At 37.1% G+C, this 22,250-nt stretch overlaps 1 protein-coding gene across 2 annotated transcripts; it reads right to left on the bottom strand.

Annotated features, from left to right (window-relative positions):
* Positions 1 to 4,358: 4,358 nt before the first annotated feature.
* Positions 4,359 to 21,655, bottom strand: arhgef37 (Rho guanine nucleotide exchange factor (GEF) 37). 2 transcript variants are annotated; one of them, XM_059521295.1, is made up of 13 exons: positions 21,505 to 21,655; positions 18,860 to 19,131; positions 18,091 to 18,220; positions 17,543 to 17,690; positions 17,205 to 17,404; positions 16,976 to 17,106; positions 15,047 to 15,151; positions 14,654 to 14,767; positions 10,771 to 11,088; positions 9,654 to 9,782; positions 8,093 to 8,288; positions 6,825 to 6,997; positions 4,359 to 5,364 (listed from the first exon to the last, which is right to left on the bottom strand). In XM_059521295.1, the coding sequence occupies exons 2-13, from the start codon at positions 19,118 to 19,120 to the stop codon at positions 5,155 to 5,157; spliced, it is 2,115 nt and encodes a 704-aa protein (XP_059377278.1). In that variant the 5' UTR covers positions 19,121 to 19,131; positions 21,505 to 21,655; the 3' UTR covers positions 4,359 to 5,154. The 2 variants fall into 2 exon arrangements, with proteins under 2 accessions (XP_059377278.1, XP_059377279.1); XM_059521296.1 differs by lacking the exon at positions 21,505 to 21,655 and adding an exon at positions 20,442 to 20,701.
* Positions 21,656 to 22,250: the final 595 nt, after the last annotated feature.

Below are 22,250 nucleotides of genomic sequence, written 5' to 3'. Positions count from 1 at the left end.
ATAAGAAAGATAAAGCATCCTATCAATTTTCCAAAGGGGACATGCGCTGCAAACTACAGCACTTGTGAACATGACCCCAAAACATACACACCCTTTCTTCCAAACGTTCAAAGTCCTCCACCCCTGTTGACACCTGACATCATTGACATTCAGGGCAAGCACTGTTGACGAGAGCCTGAAAGAAAAGAGCAAAGGTGGAGAGATCTGAGACAGGAACCTATAGAGGAGTGATACATATGCATTGAAGTCGCTGCAAAACAGGCCTTAATGTTCCTCTCCAGAAATCAACAGAAATTACACTCAGATGCTACATTTAACAGTGTTTTTTTTATATCAAGAGAAAACATCGTGCTAACATCTGATGGAAAATTAACAGAGACGAAAAACTCATGTTTGGATCCTCATTGAGCTGATTTATTGAATCTGTCCTCACCTGCTCTTGCTGGACGGGATCCACGAGTCACGACTACCTGATCACACACTTAAAGGCCAATAGGATTTATGGCAGTGAAAGTTCAACGGTCCAGCATGTATGAAGGTCAACATGTAAACAGTCCGTGAAAGCCCAGGAAATACACGTTCATCTTCTCTAGATGTCAATATGACGCATGTGCACATTATCGTTTTATAACATTATTTGATTTATAATTCATCTCCATGTAAAATGCTAAGACTTTCACATTGTATGCTCTATAAATACACAAGCCTTTAATGTCAGATAGGCATGTTTGTCAGGGCAATGAAACATTAAACCGTGACCTATGAACTAAATAAACTTGTAGTCCAGTCTTATAAACAGCTGCGTGATCTGTTGAGTCTACATTCCCTCACACAGAGGTTACTCAAGGAGTCTTGCTGCAATTCGGAGTGGGCCCTCATGGGAAAAGCAGATCACATGCATCTTTGCTTGTACTACAAACTGTGCAGTCCTCCATGAAGAGGGGCTTCAGCTCCAGCCAAGATGAGCTTTGGTTAAGGTAAAAGTTGGTTGTGCCACATATCAGCTGACAGCCCTAACACAATCACAAAAAAAATTACTAAATACAGTCCCAGCATTATGCCGGACAAAGCCATGGTGTTTATTTCTACAGCACAGCTTTTGACAGGTCAGCTGACACAAGCTGCTCTGTGCTGACCATCCTTGACAGCAAGAGGATTGCTGATTGTGCCGGGAAAAAAAGTCTTCCTGGATATTGAATAAGGATCTGTTTCCAATCCCTCACCTTACTCACACAAACATAAAATCTTATCTATTCACTTGTTAAGTCTGACGTCACGTAGCAGCGCTTCCGTGTCCAAACGCTCTATCAGTTACCACGAGAAAACAACAAAAGTGGCTAATATAAACTCACAATGTGATAGAATACTAGCGAAAAAGTTATAATCTTAACCTTTAACTCCATACTGAAGTCCCAGATAGCAAGACAATGAAAATATAAATATAAAAAAAAATATATAAAAATTATTTGTGTTTGGGACGCTGTGAGCACGGAGACTGTAGTGTATACCGTAAGTTTGAAAGCGTTTAGCTTAAATTATTAATATGAATAAACAGTGCTCATAAACGGCTGCTGAGGTCATATTCTCAAGTGAAGCGAGTTGAGGCTTGGACCCGGAAACAGCGCTTCTTACGTCATCACTTAACAACCGAATAACAAATAAAATCTAAAATCTAAAGAGTATTTTGTCTTTTACAGTAAAATATTTTAAACCATTATCTTTCAAATAAAAGATTCATTTTAAGAAATGAATACAATATTTACTCAATTTTAATAATGTAACCTTTACCAGTGATTATATCATATAATTATTTTTCATATGCCATTTTTTTTCCTTTTTAACAAATCTCATTATTTTTTTATTATTATTTAAGCTTAAAACAAGAAAATACTATTTGTCATTATATATTAAGTAATTCATTTTTAAGTTAAATTCAATTCAAAGACATTCTCCGAAAATATTTTCATATTTTTATGCATTTTCGCTTCTTTATTAAATTATCTTGTTTTAAAAATAACCTTTTTTTTACTAGAAAACATAAATTCTGAAAAATTCATACTAACATATGTATTTACTATTAATACAATAACATTAACTTGATATTTACTTAAATGTTTTTAACATTATTTAATTAGGATATTCAGATTATTTCCAGTTAATACCTAACTTTTTTTGTTTTTTACCATAATGACATTTTGTTGTTGTTTTAACCATAAATACCTCAAAATAAATAAAAATATATAAGAATAATAAACTCTGAAAACATTCATATCAAGTAATTGAATCTTGTTTAAAGCATGTTCAGATATTATTACTGGAGAAAAAAAAGTGCCCCCAAAATAGCCAATAAATGAAATTGTGGAAATTAGGTTTACTGCAGACTTCTAAAACCCCTGCTGCTTGGCTCATTCTCCCTTCGCTCTATAATATGAACACAAACAGACATCTAATGCAGGAGCTGGAATAGAGGCGGTAGGATGGCTTGCTCTCCCACAAGGAAATGCTTCATAGTATGTAATGTTATGAGGGATATAATAGATCTAATTACCATAACATTTCCCCATGGCTCATCAGCTGAGATGGAGAGCATGGCCAGAGCACGATTTGATGTAATGTGAGAGACACACCTCCCACAGGAGAGAGAGAGAGAGAGAGAGAGAGAGAGAGAGAGAGAGAGGCCGCTGTGGTCCCCAACTGCTCCATCAGGGGGAGCCGACATGGGGCTATTTTTAGACCATTGAATAGAGAAATGTATTTATAGAGCTTTGAGTTCTGTCACATAGAGGAAGTGGCAGCTGTGGGGGTTCAGTGCATCAAAGCTCTGCTGACAAGCAGCTCTTGATGGAAGCAGGAGAGATTGACAGGCGGCTCTCTCTCGGACGTCGAGCCGCAGCATCTCTGCTTTGCCTTCAGCGTGACAAAACATCATCAGCCCTGCCGTGACATTTACACATTCTCAGAGGAATAGCTGAACTCGGGCTAAAAGTGGCCTCAAACCAAATGCACATCTCCAAAATAAAGCTCTGCAGAAGACGGAAATACTCTGCTTGGTTTGCGGCAGGGTTTTAATCTGCTGGGCATAAATAGAGCACTCAGAGGTCAGGCGGAAACATTCAGACAAAGCTACTTGATGCTTCTGACAAACAACTTCTGGTCACGCGTCTCAGAATATCAGAAGTGTAAAAAAAAAGAAATATGTGATTGATTGCACAAGGTCTGATGGGTTAATTCAGGAGTGAATCAATTTAATGACATTTGGAATAAATAAAATAAATATCTCTTTAAAGTGACATGTACAGATGATGCCATATTCAGGGGATGGTACCAGCAGGAGGACAGCATCCAGGAGATGGACTGCCTCTCACTGGATCCCTGTTAAGGCGACTGTTAGGATCAGGTGAATAATATATGACTCTGTTTGGAGGATTAAGATAGCAATGGCAGTCTTCACAATCATAGAGGATGCTCTGGTTCCTCTAGTGGACAGCAGAAGCAACTGCAGGCAGGTTCATGACAGACAATGCAGCAAATCTTCACTCTTGAATCTTTCGATATGGGTTGAGTTCTTCATCCCAGAGGTTATGAGGTCACAATACAACACAATGCAGCAGCCAGTGCTGAATCTGCATGCAAGCGTTAAGAGTAGCTTAAAGATTCAACATCATTACAGTGTCTTCAACATCCACCACACAGTGGCTCCAAAGAGTATCTTATCACTTAAGACACAATTAAAAATACATGAATGCCATTGCATAAGTAAGTTAATATCAATCAAACCAACAGCTGCAAACAAACCACAACCATCGGTGTACTTCATCACATTAATTATGAACTACTAACGTTGACATGATTGACTGATACAGATTTTTCTCAAAGCTGATATCTTTAAAAGCAATTACATTTATAATTGTTTTAGGTAACATTTACAAAATTTTAAGAAAAAAAAAGACTATAAAGGTATCACTATGAAAAAAAGGGATTTTTCTTAATTAAATCTGTAAAATAAGATTTATTCTTCATATTGCAACTACTTAATACTGTATTACAGTACTGTACACTGTCACAGTGCACTCAGCAATCTTGAAAGTTTGTGTGTACTTGGAATCCTATTTTATCAAATAAAGACCAGCTAATGCTAATTTCATATAAAGTACACAATCAATATGACATGAATATGGCATAGCAGCCAACCGGATACAACACAGCATAGATTAAAATCAAGAAATTAGAGTTTGCACTCCTGTGGTTTCAGTGACAGCAGACCTCTCCTGTCCACATCCAGTTTGGAGAATAGGAGCTCCTGTCATTGCCTAGTGTTGTGTTTTCATCACTGTCAAAATAAAAGCCTTCCAAAACTTAATAAATCAAACATAAAAAAGAAATTCTAATATCGGTTGCTATTGGCATTATATTGTTCAGACAATTTTTTTTGCCTACATTTGGAACAGTCTTATCATTTTAAATTTTTCAAACTTTTTATTGTGAAAAAGTCTGCTTTAAAAATACGTTGGAGCGTTAAAAAAATAAATAATAATAAATGTCACTTGATATTTAATTGATATTGTGCTATCTATGCATCAATGGCATTCATACATTTTAAGCATATCTCAAGTGTCCCAAATACTTGTTAGATCCACTGTAAAAATTGTAATAACTAAAAACCATCAAGTATTATTCAAATGGTGCACAAGTAGGAATTTTGTGAGAATGTTTTTGAAAGATCTTGTCTTTAAATCTGCATGTTAGTTATCTCAAGTAGACTGGAAACCAGTGCAAAAGAAGTCTGACTCATAAAATGAGATCCAGCAGTAAAAACCCAGATATTCTCCATTTCTTCAATAGCAATGTAATACCAGGCCCGCCAAAAGAGTCATTCCAGTGGACGGCTGGACCAAGCAGTAATTGTAGGAAACAGCACACTGTGCTACAACAGCATGTCTGCTGGCCCTGCAGCTCTTCTCTCATTGGATAAAACCATCTCCAGCAGTAACAGCCCCCAGGCAAAGCGGAGATCAAGTATATGGACGAGCACTCCACAGCAGGGCCCAAGCACCACTCCAGAACATACACCATTACCAAACAGCAGCCATCGCCCCTCACGAGTGCAGAGCCCTTCAGGGAAAGTGTTTGGATAATGCAGGATTGTTGGATATTCTAGCGATAATGGAAGCTGGGTGAGGCGATCTCAGAGGGGAGGATGGCGAGGTAGTTAGAGGGGACGTATCCTCTCTGGCCACGCGCCTCCACCAGACTCCAGTCCTTGTTTCCAAGCTTATCGTGAGGCTCCACCACCCGCACCTGCTCTCCGGCCCGCAGAGAAAGCTCGTGAGCGCTCCTCGCAGTGAAGTCATAGCCCGCATACACCTGCAGATGGAGAACGGAGATTTCAGTGTGCTACTGGAAAAAAGTTACCTTCTGTTAGATTTTGCCCTTATAAAAACTAGATGACAAGACAATCAGCATTGCCAAAACCCACACAAACAGCAAAACTGAAATCTGACTAGAGAACGAATGCGCTTTTCTTTTTTAAATGGATCTTTTTAGATTCGAAAGTTAAGTGCTATTCAATGTGCTTGAGACGTTTTCAAGTGTTGAGAGAGGGCTGTTCATTATAACTCACAAGGAAATTAAAGTTATCTATGGGTTTTGAGACAGAAAAAGAGATCTGAAGAAAATCTGAAATGAAAATTATTATAAATTATAATTGAAGTGCTCCCCCTTGTGGTTAATTTCAGTAATGCCTTATGAATCATGTTTGTCAGTGGCATTTATTTTTCGTATTAGCTCAGAGAGTTTTAAACAAACCCCTAACCTGAAATGTTAAAGTCACTGTAAAATTAAAGTGGCAATCAAACAGATGTAACAGCAGATATTTTCTTCTGTATTGTGGCAAGCATTTAACTGTTAACTGTGTTAAATGATGGATTATCAAGAAATAGTCATATAAAAAATAAATAAAAGAAAGTATGATGGACTGGGTTCTGTGCAATGGTTGAATGGACGAATTATTCGTAATAAGATCAATAATATGCATAAAAAATATATATGCATATATATAGGGAGAATTACCATTTCAAGCCATCATTAAAAAAAATAAAATAACTGGATTAAAAAAAATAGTTTTTATCCATAATAAACAAAAATAATTCGTAATAAAATAAATAAACATTAAAATTATTAAAATAAAAAAACAAAAAGGGACAGGAAAAAAATATTCAAAAGGACCCGAATCATATTTAGTATTTTTTTGGAGCCATTATGCAACCACTACACCAGTCACATTTTCTTCAGAAAATATTGTTTTTGACAATAATAATAATAAATAATGCTTTGTAAAAAAAGTTATATAATTTCCACTTGAGGCAACAAATCCTGGATATATAATACATCTGCAAGTCGTAATAGCGGTCTGTTTATCATTTGTCACAATGATAAACAACCCGTGAAAACTGTCTAGAAAAATTAGTCATATTTTAACAGTTGTGTATCTCCCACTATCACAGTCAAAAGTTCAGACATTTCTGCCACAATGAAAGGAAACCACTTGACAGGCAGATAAATCGGTGTGTGTGTGTGTGTGTGTGTGTGTGTGTGTGCAGGTGGACATGATAGAGTATGTCACTTCTGCTGACAAGGAGAGTCAGTTCATTTGTTCATGATCTTCCAATACTGAATTTACAAATGCTGAAGTGTGTGTGATTGATGATCGTGATATGAATCATATAATGATCACACGAAATGATGATCACACGAATCAGAGTGAGTAACTGGGATACCTCATGACCTGTCAGTCAAACACGTCTGTGCTGATGTGTGTCAGTCACCTGGAAGCAGGGCGTGGTTATTGTGTTTGTGAGCGGCTGGGCTCCGGGTGTGTAGGAGTGCCTTCGGGGTCCTGGAGCGGTGGGTGTGACCCTCAGATGAGGAGACTGCGGCGGGTCAGTGGTTATCTGGTGGTAGCGTACCAGTTTTAAGGCAGGCACATAACCTCTTGGGCCTAAAGAAAATAAAAATATAAATCTCATGAGGACATTCAAATCTGCACAGTTCAGTGATTCTATTCTGCACACTGATAAGACCAGATCTGATGTGCTTTAACTGTGTTTGACCAGCAGATGTCACTCACAGCTTTATCAAAGGCTTGCAACAGCAATTAATGTACTATTGCAAGAGTTGTGGTCAATTAACACTAATAGTAGAATTTTGCACACACACACACACATATACATATACATTCATATATATATATATATATATATATATATATATATATATATATATATATATATATATATATATATATATATAACCTAATAAATAAACATAAAAAAGAAACTATAAAGGTTTGTCAAGTTAGACTTTAAATGTTTGCTTGATTAATTTAAATGATCAATGACAAAAGTATGTCCACTGACCAATATATATATTATATTTTTTAAATTATTTTATTGCAGCTGAATGAAGGTATTATGTCCTATGCTAAGATATATATATATATTTTTTTTTTTTATATGTATCTTATATCTTAGCATAGGACATAATACCTTCATTCAGCTGCAATAATAATAATAATAATTAAAAAATTTAAAAAACATAATATTAAAAAGAAAAGAAAAATTCTGAACTGGCTGTTAGAAGAGCTGTAATAAGCAATTTGACAAAATGTGATCGTTTAAAATAAACTTTCACCACATGTACTCTAGCACCGCTTTATTTCCAACAGCTGCACTATTATTATCACAGCTCAACTCCAGCACAGTCATCAGACCTCATTTTCCCATTTCACAGATAGATCCCACATGCTATCAAAATATCACTGCAATAAAGTAAGTGTAATTTGTATTATAAGATGGTTTATATGCTACATTAATGCAAATTAAATCAGTTTGATCAGATGGATTTGTATTGTATTAGAGCAAGTATTATCTTGAGATATTTTCAGATGTGTCTAAACTATTATCAGATTTTTGTTTGAATTTCATTTAAATATGTTACAGTATGTTCTTAATGCAAACAGGAATTTAGGTCCATTCTTATGTATTATAAAAGATCATTTTTATAGAGCGAACTTGTTGTTTCTCCACAGTTTTACCTCCTGCATCAACCAGCCAGCGGCGACGGTCTCCTCGCGTGTCCATCTCACTGACCACAGCTACCAGCTCTCCCTTGCTGAGGGTCAGGTCAAGGTCACGGGTGCCCACCACAGGGCCTGTCAGCTGGTAGATCTTCTTCGAGCCGTGTTTGGTGGTCAGAGCCTTGAGACGGCTCTCACGTTCGGGATTGAGCGCCTGAGACGACAGACAAGAATCAGAAAACCCAGATTTCCTACAGACTCACACTTAAGGTGAAACTACATACTACATAGAGCAGAATAAATTACATTTAAAATGCAAGTGTACATGAAATGAGTAGAAGTGCAGTATTTATAGCGCTGGATCACTTTGAACTGAGAAACCGAGACGGGAAGTGAACATGACAGCATGATACTCAAAGGATTTGCATTCTGATCCCTGTCAGCATACTTCTGAAGATCCTCCTGCCTCTTCCTTAAACTCATCAGGACTGACGTCTTTATGAAGGCAGACATGATATTGATTAGAATCTGTCTCTGAGACTCTGGGTAATGACATCTGTTTGTCATGATATAACATGACACCAGACAGAGAAGTTATAACAGAATGAAACATGACAATGGTGCTGTCTCAGTTTATGCAGTCGAAAGAAGAAGAGATTCAAATTTTTTACATGAATCATAATCGTGCCCGTTTTATCTACTAAATTCTCCTGGTTTTAATATGAATTATTCATTAGTGCAAATTGGTCCAAGATTGCTTTAATAAACAATCTGTTTTCGAATTCTTCTCTCAAACTGCTTTTATTTTCTGATATTTAATCTTGACCCATTTCATTTGTCCAATGATATTACTTTTTTTTTTCTTCAAATCTTAGAATAGGCTAATATTTTCACCTTTGCCAGTTGCCTGCATGAAATAAATAAATAGCACAAACCAATTGATTCCTGATGCATAAAATCAAGAAAATTTGGGGTTTTAAGCATCAAATCAGCAGATTAGAATGATTTCTGAAGATCATGTGACACTGAAGACTGGAGGGATGATACTAATAAATACAGCCTTATTTTTGATAAAAAAAAAATTAAAAAAAAAAATTGTGATAAATAAATGCAGCCTTAGTGAACATAATTGGAAAAAAATATATAAAGTCTTACAGACCACTAACATTTGATTGGTAGTATATTTCTCAGTTTCATTTATAATACATGAGAGTTTAATTACTTTGCTATTATTCTAAAATGTGTCCAATATTGATAATAAAGAATCAGTAGATGTGTCTTTCTGACCGGTTGTACTGTATATTTACACTGTAAATTGCATTTGAATTTGACTAAATGAAAGGCAGCTGTTCAGGGCCACCTAGGACATATCATATTTCACTAAGGTATGTTTATAATTAATGTACAGACTGATGCAGAACACGTGAGGGCTGAACTATATCAGGATGAGTGAATGGCTGTTGTTTTATTCCAGCTCTGTAAACAGGCACCATCACACTGCAGTAAGGTGAACCAAACTGTCCCATAGGAAGACGTCTTCACCCAAAAACAGTGTGTCTTTCTCTGTGTTGGAACTGACCTGCACAATGGGAGCGTTGAGCTCACCCTGAACACTCTGACACAGGCTCTCCATCCTCCTCGAACCCTCCAGCACCGAAGTCTCTGCCCACTTCCAGAACTCACCGTCCTCCAGATGACTGTGTGTGAGCTGCCCGGAGACAGAGAGCAATTCAGAAACACTGGCAGCCTGCACACAGCTAAATCTAATAACACACTTCCAACCACACGCTTGAGGTATTATTCAATGGTTGGATTACTGCAAAGAATGTCCAACACTTTCTGAAACTGAGCGGTGTTCAAGTGTAACTAAAATCAAGAAGATGAGAACTACAAGACTGTGAAGAATAAGTCAAAAAAAAAAAAAAAAAAAAAGATAAATATTTTTCATGAAAAAGAAAATAATGAAAATAGTTTTGTACCATTAAGATTTTTTGTAAATATTTATTCAATTGCAAATTCATCTGCCAGTATTTGTATTACATTTAATTAATTAATCAGAATTTTATTTATATATATATATATATATATACAGACAGACATACACACAAATACAAACACATTCATTTGACTAACATATTAATATTTGTTTTATTCTATAGAAGTCTGATAATATTTCTTTCAAATTTCAAATAAAAATAGTCATTTAGAACTTCTTTTTTTTTTGCAGAAAATGACAATTGGTCAAAATAACAAATGTTTTCATTTGTTGTGACTGAAAATCAGGGTTATTCCACATAATATTGATTTCTTAGCTTAAGTTAAAACATTATTTCGATGAATTGTCATTTCATGCTCTAAATCAGTGGTTTTCAACCTGTGGTCCGCGGCCCCCTAGTGGGTCGCGATGGTATTGCAGGTAGGCCACCAATTACTATTCAAGATTTTTATTCATCACATACACAGTTATATAGCATATAACCAGCAGTGAAATGTGAGTCAGGTCCGCTCCATGGAAAGTGCAATTATTAAAGAATACAACACAGATTAAAATATACATAAATATGGCTATGAAAGAATGAAATAAAACTAAACAATAAAAATATAAGAATAAAATATAAAAAAAGATGTATACTATATAATTAAATATAGTAATAATGTGCATGAAAGTACACTGTAGTCTTAAATATTATAAGTACCTGATGGGTGAAGCTGGTGGCCAGCTGCTCCATATCAGCCGCCAGGTCTCTCTGCAGGCAGCTGAAGGCCTCCAGCGTGGCCCACAGGATCTGCAGGGCTTTGCCGTTGAACTGCGGCAGCTCGGTCAGCAGGAGAGTGTTGATGGTCTTGTAGGTGTTCGCTATGGCTTGCTCCTCAAAGCTCAGGTTACTCTTCTCCTCGATAAGCTCATAGTCCAGAAGCTTGTCCTGACGTTTGCAGATGAGGTTACGTGGTCCTGCCATCAGTTCCCGCAGTGAGCTCAAGGGCTTAAAGACTAAAGTCTTCAAACGCTCCTCCTGTAAGCGGCAGCAAGAGAGATGTTCAAAGCAGGTTAAGAAGGCAAGATACCAGAGATGTTTAACCTGTTAGCCAGCACCCTCCATTATAGGACTCACAGCTGAAAGTGCTCTACCTAACTTAAAATTGTAACAGTTCCTTACTTCAGTGTGTTACAAACATAATTTTGCTGTCTTTGGAAAGAAGACCCTTTGGGCTTTACTTTTTATCAACCAGATGTGATAATACTCAAAAATATAAAAAGTTATAGACAATGAAGTGCCTTGGAATTTTTTTAACCAAACTGAATTTTTTTTATTATTTGATATAAATAATACATGAAATCAGTCCTGAAGCAATCTAGAAAAGTAATGGATTAAAAGTCACATGTCTCATGAGTTTCTATTTCAAATATGAAGAAGATACCATGAAAAATGTGATTCCTGCAAATATTTTTCTGAGACTATGTCTAGTCCCCCCAGGCTAACATGTTAATCAATTACTATTACAAAAAAACAAACAAGATACATATGGCGCTATAATGCATAAACCACTGTGGTCTTCTCAAATATGATGGATATATCACTAAAATGGGTGTTGTATAACTATTTCAACCTTAATGTCAATGGCTGGTATACAGTTAAATGATATTGGCAACATTTGTACCCTTACATGAAACATGGGTGTTTTTGCAGCAGCATTGGTTCCAGCAGAATTAGACATTGATGTATGGACACTAAAGTGCCGGACCACAGTGAAGAAATACTGTCTCATGACAAAAGCTGTGACAAATACTGGTGTTCAGACTTTAGTCAGAAATGTCATATTTAATTTGACGTACAAAAATACAGTGAGAGATAGAGGTACAGTGTGTTACATGAGTACTAAAGCCTGGAAATGAGTTACCGGTTTTGCACTTCCAGTTCCATCGCCCTGAAGTCAATTAAATTTTTGATTTAAGTTTTTGTTTATATTTTATCTTTGTTAAAGTTTTTAGTTAAATGTCTGAAATGCGGTCTGTAACAGACGCTCTAAATTATTGAACACACAAATGATTTTACAACATAAATTAAATCAGAACCACCCAATTACCCTGACTTTTTGAGGTTTTCTGTGTTGAAAAGGTGGCTGCTAATAAGTGATTTAATGGGACAAAAGAGGCTGCAGGGGACATTAAACGCCATCACAGCAAACAGCTAAACTCATCTACTAAAGTCTGCTTTTACAGCTTCATGGTGTTTAAAACAACACTTCAACTATTCTAACCAAAACTCTCCAACCTGTAGATATTAAAGACTGAAAGAATTGTTGGAAAATTAGTGATGGTGATCATGTGAGGGCAGTTTAGTTGGTCTACAGCATAACTTCACCTTTTTGCTTAAACCAATTCTAGCTAGATTTCAGAATTGTACTTCGACTTCAAAAAACAAAACGCTGTTCATTTGTAAAGATTATTTTGATAAACAAAACATGTACACATTACAAATCTTTGTTGGTAACAGAGCTAAATTTCAGCAATAAGCCAAAAACCAATTGGAAAATCCTTGTGCCTTTTTGTCTAGAGAACCAGGGTCATCCTAATTTCAAGGTTGGTCTACACAATTACATTTTTGCAAAATTACATTACATGCATGTTTTTTAAATGCTATATATAGTAAAGAGGAAGAGGATTTTGTGCGCTACAGTGAACTGTCACTATTCATTAAAGAGCCACAAAACGGAATTTATTGTTTGAATTACTTGAAAATGACTAAACTTGAAAGCTGAGACTTTCCCCTTGTACAAAAAACCCACACTTGTGGTCTTGGGCACTAAAAGGTGTGCGTGCGCAACAGGAAGTAAATGCGCAAGACTGTCCCAGGTCTTAAAAACGCCAAAGTGCAGTTAATGCACACTAAATCCACACTTTCTCGAATACGAGACTTAGTGTATGCCATCATGCAACATGTTTTGGAAATAAATCGTGAGACTTTTTGCTGAGATCTTGCAAGAGGTCACGGAAACCTTTCCATTGTATGTTAACAATTTATAATAGATATCACATTTAATTTGGCAGTAAAACAAAGAGTTGCACATTTTATTGTTGCAAATGAGTAGTGGAGATAATTATTTTGTACAACATTTGCAACTGCTTTTTATCACTTAATTAGAATCACTACGAAATTAAATTGTGTCATCTGTTATAGGGACTACTGAACAGACATTTAGAAGTTGATTTTAAAATGCAAACACGTAAACACATGCTTTTTTACAACACTATAAGTGTGTCCTATAAGGTAATGAAAAGTTCTACATACCCTTGAGGTCTTCATGCTCACTTGAACCAAATACAGGAAATACGTCATATAAGTTGTGAAGTAGTTAAATGCAAAGACCGCAAGTGCAGGTATTTGGACAAAGGGGAAGTTTCACACCAAAAGTAACCTGCTCTGTCTTGTCTATCAGCACGTTGTCCGTGTCCTCTTTGCTCTTTGTCCTCTTTGCACTGCAGTCACCCGGATCCAGTACGTATCCAGACCAGATGGTGGACCTCTACATCCCTGAAAGACAGTGGAGACCAGGACAACTAGAGCCCCAGATACAGATCCCCTGTAAAGACCTTGTCTCAAAGAAGCACCAGGACAAGACCACAGGAAACAGATGATTCTTCTGCAAAATCTGACTTTGCTGCAGCCTGGAATTGAACTACTGGTTTCGTCTGGTCAGAGGAGAACTGGCCCCCCAACTGAGCCTGGTTTCTCCCAAGGTTTTTTTCTCCATTCTGTCACTGATGGAGTTTCGGTTCCTTGCCGCTGTCGCCTCTGGCTTGCTTAGTTGGGGTCACTTCATCTACAGCGATATCGTTGATTTGATTGCAAATAAATGCACAGACACTATTTAACTGAACAGAGATGACAACACTGAATTTAATAATGAACTGCCTTTAACTATCTTTTTTTTATTATTGACACTGTTTTCCTAATGAATGTTGTTCAGTTGCTTTGACGCAATGTATTTTGTTTAAAGCGCTATATAAATAAAGGTGACTTTGACTTTGACTCCGCGATGTATTTTCCATTGTGTGAGAAAATGACGTGTGGCTGAGAGTGCAATGGCTTGTCGGACGTAGCAACAGTAACTAGGGTGGGGGGGTCTGTGCGAAGTATCAACTGTAAATCTATCACTCACAGGCTTGCTTCTTTCACACCAAAATTAATGACTAAAGTCTTATACACATTTTTACTTCAAAGCTGTAAAGACTGGAGCATAAGATTTTAAGTTTCACCCCAAGAAAACTTAAAGGCGCAGTAAGCGATTTCTGAAAATCACCAAAACAAACAAACCTCTACCAAAAAGGGTCACAAACTCTACCTTGATAGATCCACCCCAAATTTACAAACGTTCACAAAAACAGGCACCTCCCCCCTCACAAGTGGCATGCCCCTTAATGGTGATTGACTACAAGTGTGTTTTGGTGCTCAGTCAGATACACTTTCTCAGAAATCACTTACTGCACCTTTAATTGGCCAAAGGAGCTGCATCTTTATCACTAACAATAGTGAATATCTCTAAAGGATGGGAAATGCATTCTGTTTAAGGTCTTACATATGAGGGGTAGATCCACTGTCTGAGTGCCACTGAGATTTCTTTGGAAAACAAGGCGGTTTTATCTCCTTCCAGATCAAGATCTGCTTCCTCTGGTCTGCAGCGGAGGAACCTCTGTACACAGAGACAGAGCTCAGACGGTTAAATAGATATTTACAAACACTTCAAGTGCACAACCATCCGCTGAACCTCACAATCTTCAGTAACCCCATCCATCTGCACTGGGATCAACCCTCCTACAGATTTTCCTTTTATTCAGCAGCTGGAATAACAATGGAAAATTTTTAAGAGGTTGATCCACAGGCGTACTAGGGAACACCAAAACAAATGAGAGGATCAGCACTTTTTACATTTTTAACTATACTCATTAAGAGTAAGAATGCTAAATCAAACCTGCAGATGGTGGAGATAGGCCTCCAGGTTATCGTGAAGCTCTGAGACGCCCCTCTCCAGGACAAAGAAGAAGCCAGCAAGGGCATCAAATTCTTCATCCTTTAACTATGATGGGATAGGATTACAAAGTATAAATTTAAGGGGTCATATGATGCAATTTTTCCTTTCTCTTAGTGTTACAAGCTCTTGGTGCATAAAGAAGACCTGTAAAGTTGCAAATCCAAAGATATATTCTTTATAAAGGTTAAGAGTCAAACACGCCCTCCTAAAACGTCTCATTCTAACATGCCCCCACATCTTTTCGTCACGATGTGGGAAGATTAAACTACTTTGTTTGGCTTTACAAAAGAGGACACAGCTAGAAATCAGTGGTTAAGTTGTAGTTACAACACTGTTCTGGCACAGTTCAACCCAAATATTCAGATGCAAGCAGCACATTTTACAGAGGACGAGGACTGTTTCCCGGAAGAGTAGCCTACAATGCTGGTGTCTGTTTCTATAAATTGGGAAATTCCAACTTTGCAAGGACAGTTTGGCGCTTCTGACACGTTTTCATATTTAAATAATTTGCCACTGATGATTCAAACGTGTGTTTTAAGCAGTTTAGATAAGCACTTGTTGTTTATTGTTTCTCCAATCACAAGACATGATTTTGTTTATGCAGCACTATACGCAACGCGTGAAAAGACAGTACAAGTCATTAAAATCAAAACCTTGTTTGTAATGGTTTTTATTGTTTTTGGCCGCCATGGCCGATATATCGGCTGATATTTTTTCCAAATATCAGCATCGGCTGATAAGTTTACTGCTTCGAGGCGGGACTTTTATTTTGACGGTGCTGAGAACGGCAGCTCCTGAGAACACAGTGCTCGTATTCTCCCCCTTGTTTACTGTTGTTATTAACAGTTCTGTCTAATACAGATAGAAGTCTGTATAATAATCTGATAGAACGGTTGATAAAACGGAAAAATACTTTGTCATCTAAAGTATATATATATATATGTTTATTTTACACATTTACTTTTTAATCCATTGTCAAATGATTTCAAATTTCTTGAATATGAACGATAAAAAAAAAAGATTATTATTTCTGCTTTATAGGTGGCTGCTAACAAGTGGCTTAATTGGACAAAAAGAGGCTGCTGGGGACATTAAATGCCATCACAGCAAACAGCTAAACTCATCTACACACTAGTCTGCTTTTACAGCCTCATGGTGTTTAAAAATCTGACTCAAACTATTCTAACCAAAACTCTCCAACTTTGGTCTACAGCATAACTTCAGCTTTTTGCTTCTACCAATTGTAGCTGGATTTCTGAATTGTACTTCGACTTCAAAAAAAGCTGTTCATTTGTAAAGATTATTTTGATAAACAAAACATGAATGCATCACAAATGTTTGTTGGTCACAGAGCTAAATTTCTAAATTATTTCGGCCCCCTGCTTGGCAAGATATCGGCATCAGCTGTCCAAAAAAAAAAACAATATCGGTCAACCACTAGTTTTGTCTCATCGCGCCGGGACACGGCATCACAGTATGGTAAGGGGCGTAACATTTCCGTCACACGCTTGAGGAATTTGGCCAATCACAACGTACTGGATAGCTGACCAATCAGAGCACACCTCGATTTTCAGAATGAGATTTGTAAAAATCGATGCATTACAGAAAGGCAGGGCATAGTGGAGTAACAATAAAATACATTATGTGGAAAAGAATGTATTTTTTTAAAATCTTAAACCACATAAACACATTGCATTACACAAAATAATGTTATTTTTAGCAACATTATATGACCGCTTTAAGAAATAATTGTAAAAAAATTTCATGTAACAATAGTATCTGAGGTTTTGTGGAAACAATGTGGTACTTTCAACATGCCAAACATTTCTGTGCCTTTGTTTACACGAAGCATTGTTCTTAGGGAGTTACCTTTGGCACCATTCCTGTCTCGTGCTTTATGTACTGGCTGAACCGGGCCGTCTTCTTGGCAATGCTGTGGCCACTCAGCCGATTGATCTTGTCCTTGATGGTCAGGTTTTCTGTCTTCTTGTATTTGTCAGCTATGACAGTCAGAGAATTAGAATAGTGACACAACTCAAAACCTCAACTTTATTAATATTTCTGTGCTGAAGTCCTCCATGGATTGGCATGTTCTCACCGACTTCACGGAAGCGTTTGTATTCATTGATCCTGCAGTTGATCTGGACTGCAGTGTGAGCGGCGTGCTCCAGTAAGCGGTACGCAGGGTGCCCGGGGTCTGTGTGTTTCTGGATGGTCTGGAGCAGCAGTGGGTAACGGGCGATTCTCTGAACTGGCATCACCAGGAAGAAGCTCAGAGTGGATGCATTCACATCAGGACTGAAGACAGACCAGATCCGAGGTCAGAAACAACAGGATTGCTGGTTAACACAGTGGTTTATGTATCTAGGACTCATTTTGATCTCAATAGTGTTTGATTTCTACACAACCTCAGCAGGCTGTTGTTTATGAACTTACGCAGATGACTTGACGATTCGGACCATTTCCGCCCACAGCGCCTCTTTCTGTTTGTAGCTGTTCTCTAAAGCAGTGATGTTGCTGTAGTTGGCAAGATACTCTTTATAAGCCATCTCTATATCTTGAGACAGACTCAGAAAAGAGTCACCTGAGAAAGAATAAGATCATTTATAATATTCAACAAGATGTACATCTTTTCTATACAACAAACACTGCTGTTCAAAAGTCTGAGGTCAGTTTTGAAAAAAAAAGAAAAGAAAAATTAATTACATACAAGTAATATTTCAAAAACATTTATTTATTTTATCTTACCAGCCCCTAACTTCTGAACAGTAGTGTAAGTTTATGGTTATTCAGACAGTCAAGCTCTCAAAAGGACATAAATTGAAACATCATCATCATTCCCATCTCGAAATTCAAGTTCTGGATTCTTCACTCATGATGTCACGGGTAAAAATAGTCTGAAATGTGGGCGAGCATGACACATAGACATGTGAGAAGAAAACCGAAAGTGAGGCAGAAATTCCAGCCTGTCCTGCTGTACTCACAGAGAGTTTCCAGGTACTTCGGATCGCTGTGATGAATCTGTGTCTGGTCGAGGAGACTCAGGAGTCTGCTGGAAACATCCATCACTTCATCTATGTGCTGGAACATGATCTCCAGGTTTGGGGGAGGAGGCTGCAAGAGACCCCAAAAATATATGATATTATCATTTAGTCCCATTTATGAAGTATACACTCAGTAATAATAATATAATAATAATAAAAACATTATTTCCGTTTCATTTCTCAAATAATGATATTAAGCAATTTTTTGATTCTTCTTCTTATATGTTGTTGCCATTATTTTTTATTTGTCGTTTTCTTTTACTTTTTTGTATATTGTTAATATACAGAACATATTTGGTTGGTTTTTGATGATGTCTGTTAATAGTTGTGACCTGTACGTGATGTACTGTAAGAACCCATTTATTTGATGTTCATGTTTCTAAAAAGAAAAGAACAATTAATTTGAAAATAAAATAAAATACACATGGCAGGCTTGCTGAAAATTAATTGCATTTCTCAGTTTAGAGGCCATGTGTTAAATACAGCTTTAACTGTTTAATATCGGATAAGAATGTTAATGTTTATATTAATGTAAGAATGATTTCAGAGTGCTTTAATGGTATTTCAGTGGTGATGAAAGCAATACGTATAAAACACAGAAAGCTGTGGGCTTAAGAATAACACATATCACCATACCAGATAAATCAGGACTTTTACTGCAATTTAACAAAGGTGATGTATGAAAATGGCTGCTAGAGAACTTGTCTACCTGTAGTTTCTGCAGGTTGCTGTGGATGGTAACCGTACAGAGCTGCAGATGTTTCAGGTAGTTCCTCTCAGTCTGCACCAGCTCCTCTATCGTCATGAGCTGCCTCTGAGCGTCTCTCTCTCTGGCTGCGGCCCGTGCCTTCTTCTCCTCTTCATCCTCTTCATCATCTGCAGGCTCATCCATTTCTTTAGCTCCATCTTTCTCCTCTCTGATCTCCTGCTCTGCCTTCAGTCTTACATTTGGCTTCGGGGAATTTGCCATAGCAGCGAAGTCTAAAAGAAAAATAGAGGAAGTTAAACAGTTCTTACATTTCAAATGAAATGAAATATGAACGTGTGTTGGGGATGGGGATGCACTCATAAATTTAACCCTTAAAACATGCAATTATGATTTCTGTGATATGCACTTGGACCAAATACTGTAGCTTGATTCGGTGTTATTTTAATATTTGTTGTACACTATTATAGTATACAATATTATAGTATCAGCTTTATCTGAATTATTGAACACTTTTAAAGATATTAATAGTTTTCATTGACAATAACAATACTAGCTTGAGGAGGTGAAAGCCCATGGAAGCTCCATAATAATGGATGCAAGCATACCTACAGGCAGCTTTCCACTGATATTCACTGAGCATTTGAAAAAAAATGGTTATTCGTGCACAATAAAATATCATTAAAATGTTTTATTATATTGTGCATCAAAGGAAATTTGGAAATCCATTTGATTTTATTTCAGTTTGACTAATAATGTAAAAGACGATCCTGGTATAATGTTTATGTGTTCCTTGAGTAAAAAATAAAAAACTCAAATAGGCAAGTCTCATTGAAAATAAAAGTCTTCCAATTGCTTTGTAGCTCCAATTAGCTGTCAATATAAAAACCCCTTAAGAATGCTGATCTTGGATTGCATGGACTCACCTTTAAGATCATTTATCACAAAGAAGGTTAAATTGATCATCAATCAAGCCTTTTACACACATAAACCAGACATTATAAGGACCACCCGTAAAGTGCTGTGTACTCTGTATTTTTGCCTTCCCATTGTGTGTAAGACCATGCGTCTAAAGACTCTTACACTTTAAAAACGATGCTACCAAAGACAGCTTTTAATTGCAGTTCACTTCTTCAGAACAAAATCATTAAAACGTACATAGACACCCAGAGAAATAAACTCAATAAAAATAAGGTCAAAGTCTGCCAAAGCAAACTTGACGATATTTGTACAGCCATTGATAGTGAAAGGTTCGTGTATCATCAACACCTCCAATTCAACAATTCCAGCTACACCAGCATGCACATAAAACTGCAAGCACCTCTACACATACACAAACACTCTTCACAAACTTCACCACATCCGTAGCCATTAATAAGAAACAACATACTTGTAACTAGTGCTCAAGGACAGCATTCTCAAAGCAAAAACCACAAACTCAGCATGTAGTGCAGTGCGTAATGCTGGCGCACTGAGATCTAACAGTGCTGCACTGCAGTATGACAAAGCCCTACTTAAGAAGGAGTCAAGAAATGACAGGTTTATGCAACAACAATCCCAAGAAAACAACCAAATGCATCATTACCTTTACAGAATGGGAAAGACTAACCACGGCTGTCTCTTGCACAGACTCTCAGACTGATGTAAGTTTGTCCACTGAGTCACACTGCAGGGTGTCATGTGGCACGGGTGTGTGAGGGAAATAGGGATGGTTGGGTCAGCTGGGACGACTTGTGCCAGGGGGAGGTGGGGTTTTAGCAGTGGGAATCCAGATAGGACCACTGCGGATACACATACTTTTGATGAACACACAGATTGACTGCAGCAGCCATTGGGAAGGAAGTGATGCCTGAGCAGGATGAAGCCGATTGGATGGCAGGAGTTCAACACACACTCACAAAAACAGTCAACAGCAGTAAACAAAAGCCCCATGTGGCCAGGACATAAAGTAACTCACCAACTCCATGGTCAGGAGCACAAGCCATTAAACCAACTGTTTCAGATACAGCTCTATGATGGACATGTTTTTAATATAGAGTTTATAAATTAAAATTTATACCAATTATGACAAACTACATAAGTTTGAGACTAGTGCTGGGTAGTAACTGATTACAGTTAATCAAATTCCACCAATCAAGAACCTGTAACTAGATTTTAAAACACTTGTAATTAGACTACAGTTGCTTTTTTATTGATTCTGTGATTACATAATATTCCCATAAAAACTCTTTGTCTTTGTTAGGCTTTTGTCTTTCAAACACTTTAAAACTCACCAAATACTAAAAGTATGATCACACAAGAAAATGTTGCGGAAAAAAAGGTGTATTGTCAAAAAGAGCATTTATAATGATCATCTACGATCACAATCACTATAATTTCACAAACCCTGATAAGAGCAGCATAGGTTTCTGTATGGCTAAAGGCATAGAATCATAAAGAAATGAATGATTCTGTTTAAAAAAAAAAAAAAAAACTTTTTCCAGACAATAAAAGAAAATGATGACTGGTTAACATCTCAATTTGTTTTCCGCGTAAAAAAAAATAAAGGAATTCAAACATTAATGTTTTGGCTGACACATTGTAAAGACTCGATTTTAGAGCTAAACGTAGGCTATCAGCAACAGGTAGCATCTCACCTGAGTTCTTACCTGTCCGTATTTACAGGGTTGATTCCTCGTGAAACAGCGCAACCACAAACATGCCAACGCTCCGTTGAGTTAAACAGATGAACTCGAAAGCGCCACTGACTGACGCTGCTCTCAGATTCTCCAGGATCACCTGTTGTCACGGTCCTCGCGCGAGCGCAGGTACAGGACCGCGTCACGGATTCCGATCATGCCGCGCGAGCGAGGTGAGTTTAGTCATGAGAAGTGAGACAACTGCTTTCTCATCCGCGGGATAACCCGGTGGAATGCTGCCGAGCTGCATCTGAGAGATAACGAGTTGATTTCCTAGAAAGGTTTTCGTCGATATCGATTAAGCGCGTGCATTATGGGTATAATGCAGAATGACAAAGCTTTGTCAAGGTAAAAGCGCATGCTACACTCCAGCTGTTACTCGGGAAACGGAGACATCGTGTGGTCGCAAGGGGATGCTTATGAAATCTATGTAGATGACATCCCAATTTAGACTATAAATAATGTTTTCCTAATTTTATTGAACCCTCATTTTATATAGCCTACTGTTTGTGTATGAAACCATGCATGCATGCCAGTCAAAAGTTAGGGCACATGTTAAAATATTGTGAATCTGTATCTTAAAAAGCATTTTTTTTCCTCTATATTGCTGTCAATCAATTCATCGAATACAAAGTAAAAGTTTTTGTTTAAGAAATATAGGCTATATATATATATATATATATATATATATATATATATATATATATATATATATA

Source organism: Carassius carassius, chromosome 33 (assembly GCF_963082965.1).
Source record: "Carassius carassius chromosome 33, fCarCar2.1, whole genome shotgun sequence".
NCBI classification, from domain to species: domain Eukaryota; kingdom Metazoa; phylum Chordata; class Actinopteri; order Cypriniformes; family Cyprinidae; genus Carassius; species Carassius carassius.
This window is presented reverse-complemented; position numbering and strand designations above follow the sequence as displayed.

What these genes read in the sequence shown, in the direction of transcription:
- arhgef37 (XM_059521295.1), bottom strand. Translation starts at nt 19,120, where the DNA reads ATGGCAAATTCCCCGAAGCCAAATGTAAGACTGAAGGCAGAGCAGGAG. An exon ending in GAAGTACCTGGAAACTCTCT is followed by an intron (nt 17,691 to 18,090) that starts GTGAGTACAGCA and finishes ATTCTTTCTCAG; the next exon opens with GTGACTCTTTTCTGAGTCTG. An exon ending in TCAACGCTCCCATTGTGCAG is followed by an intron (nt 8,289 to 9,653) that starts GTCAGTTCCAAC and finishes CTGTCGTCTCAG; the next exon opens with GCGCTCAATCCCGAACGTGA.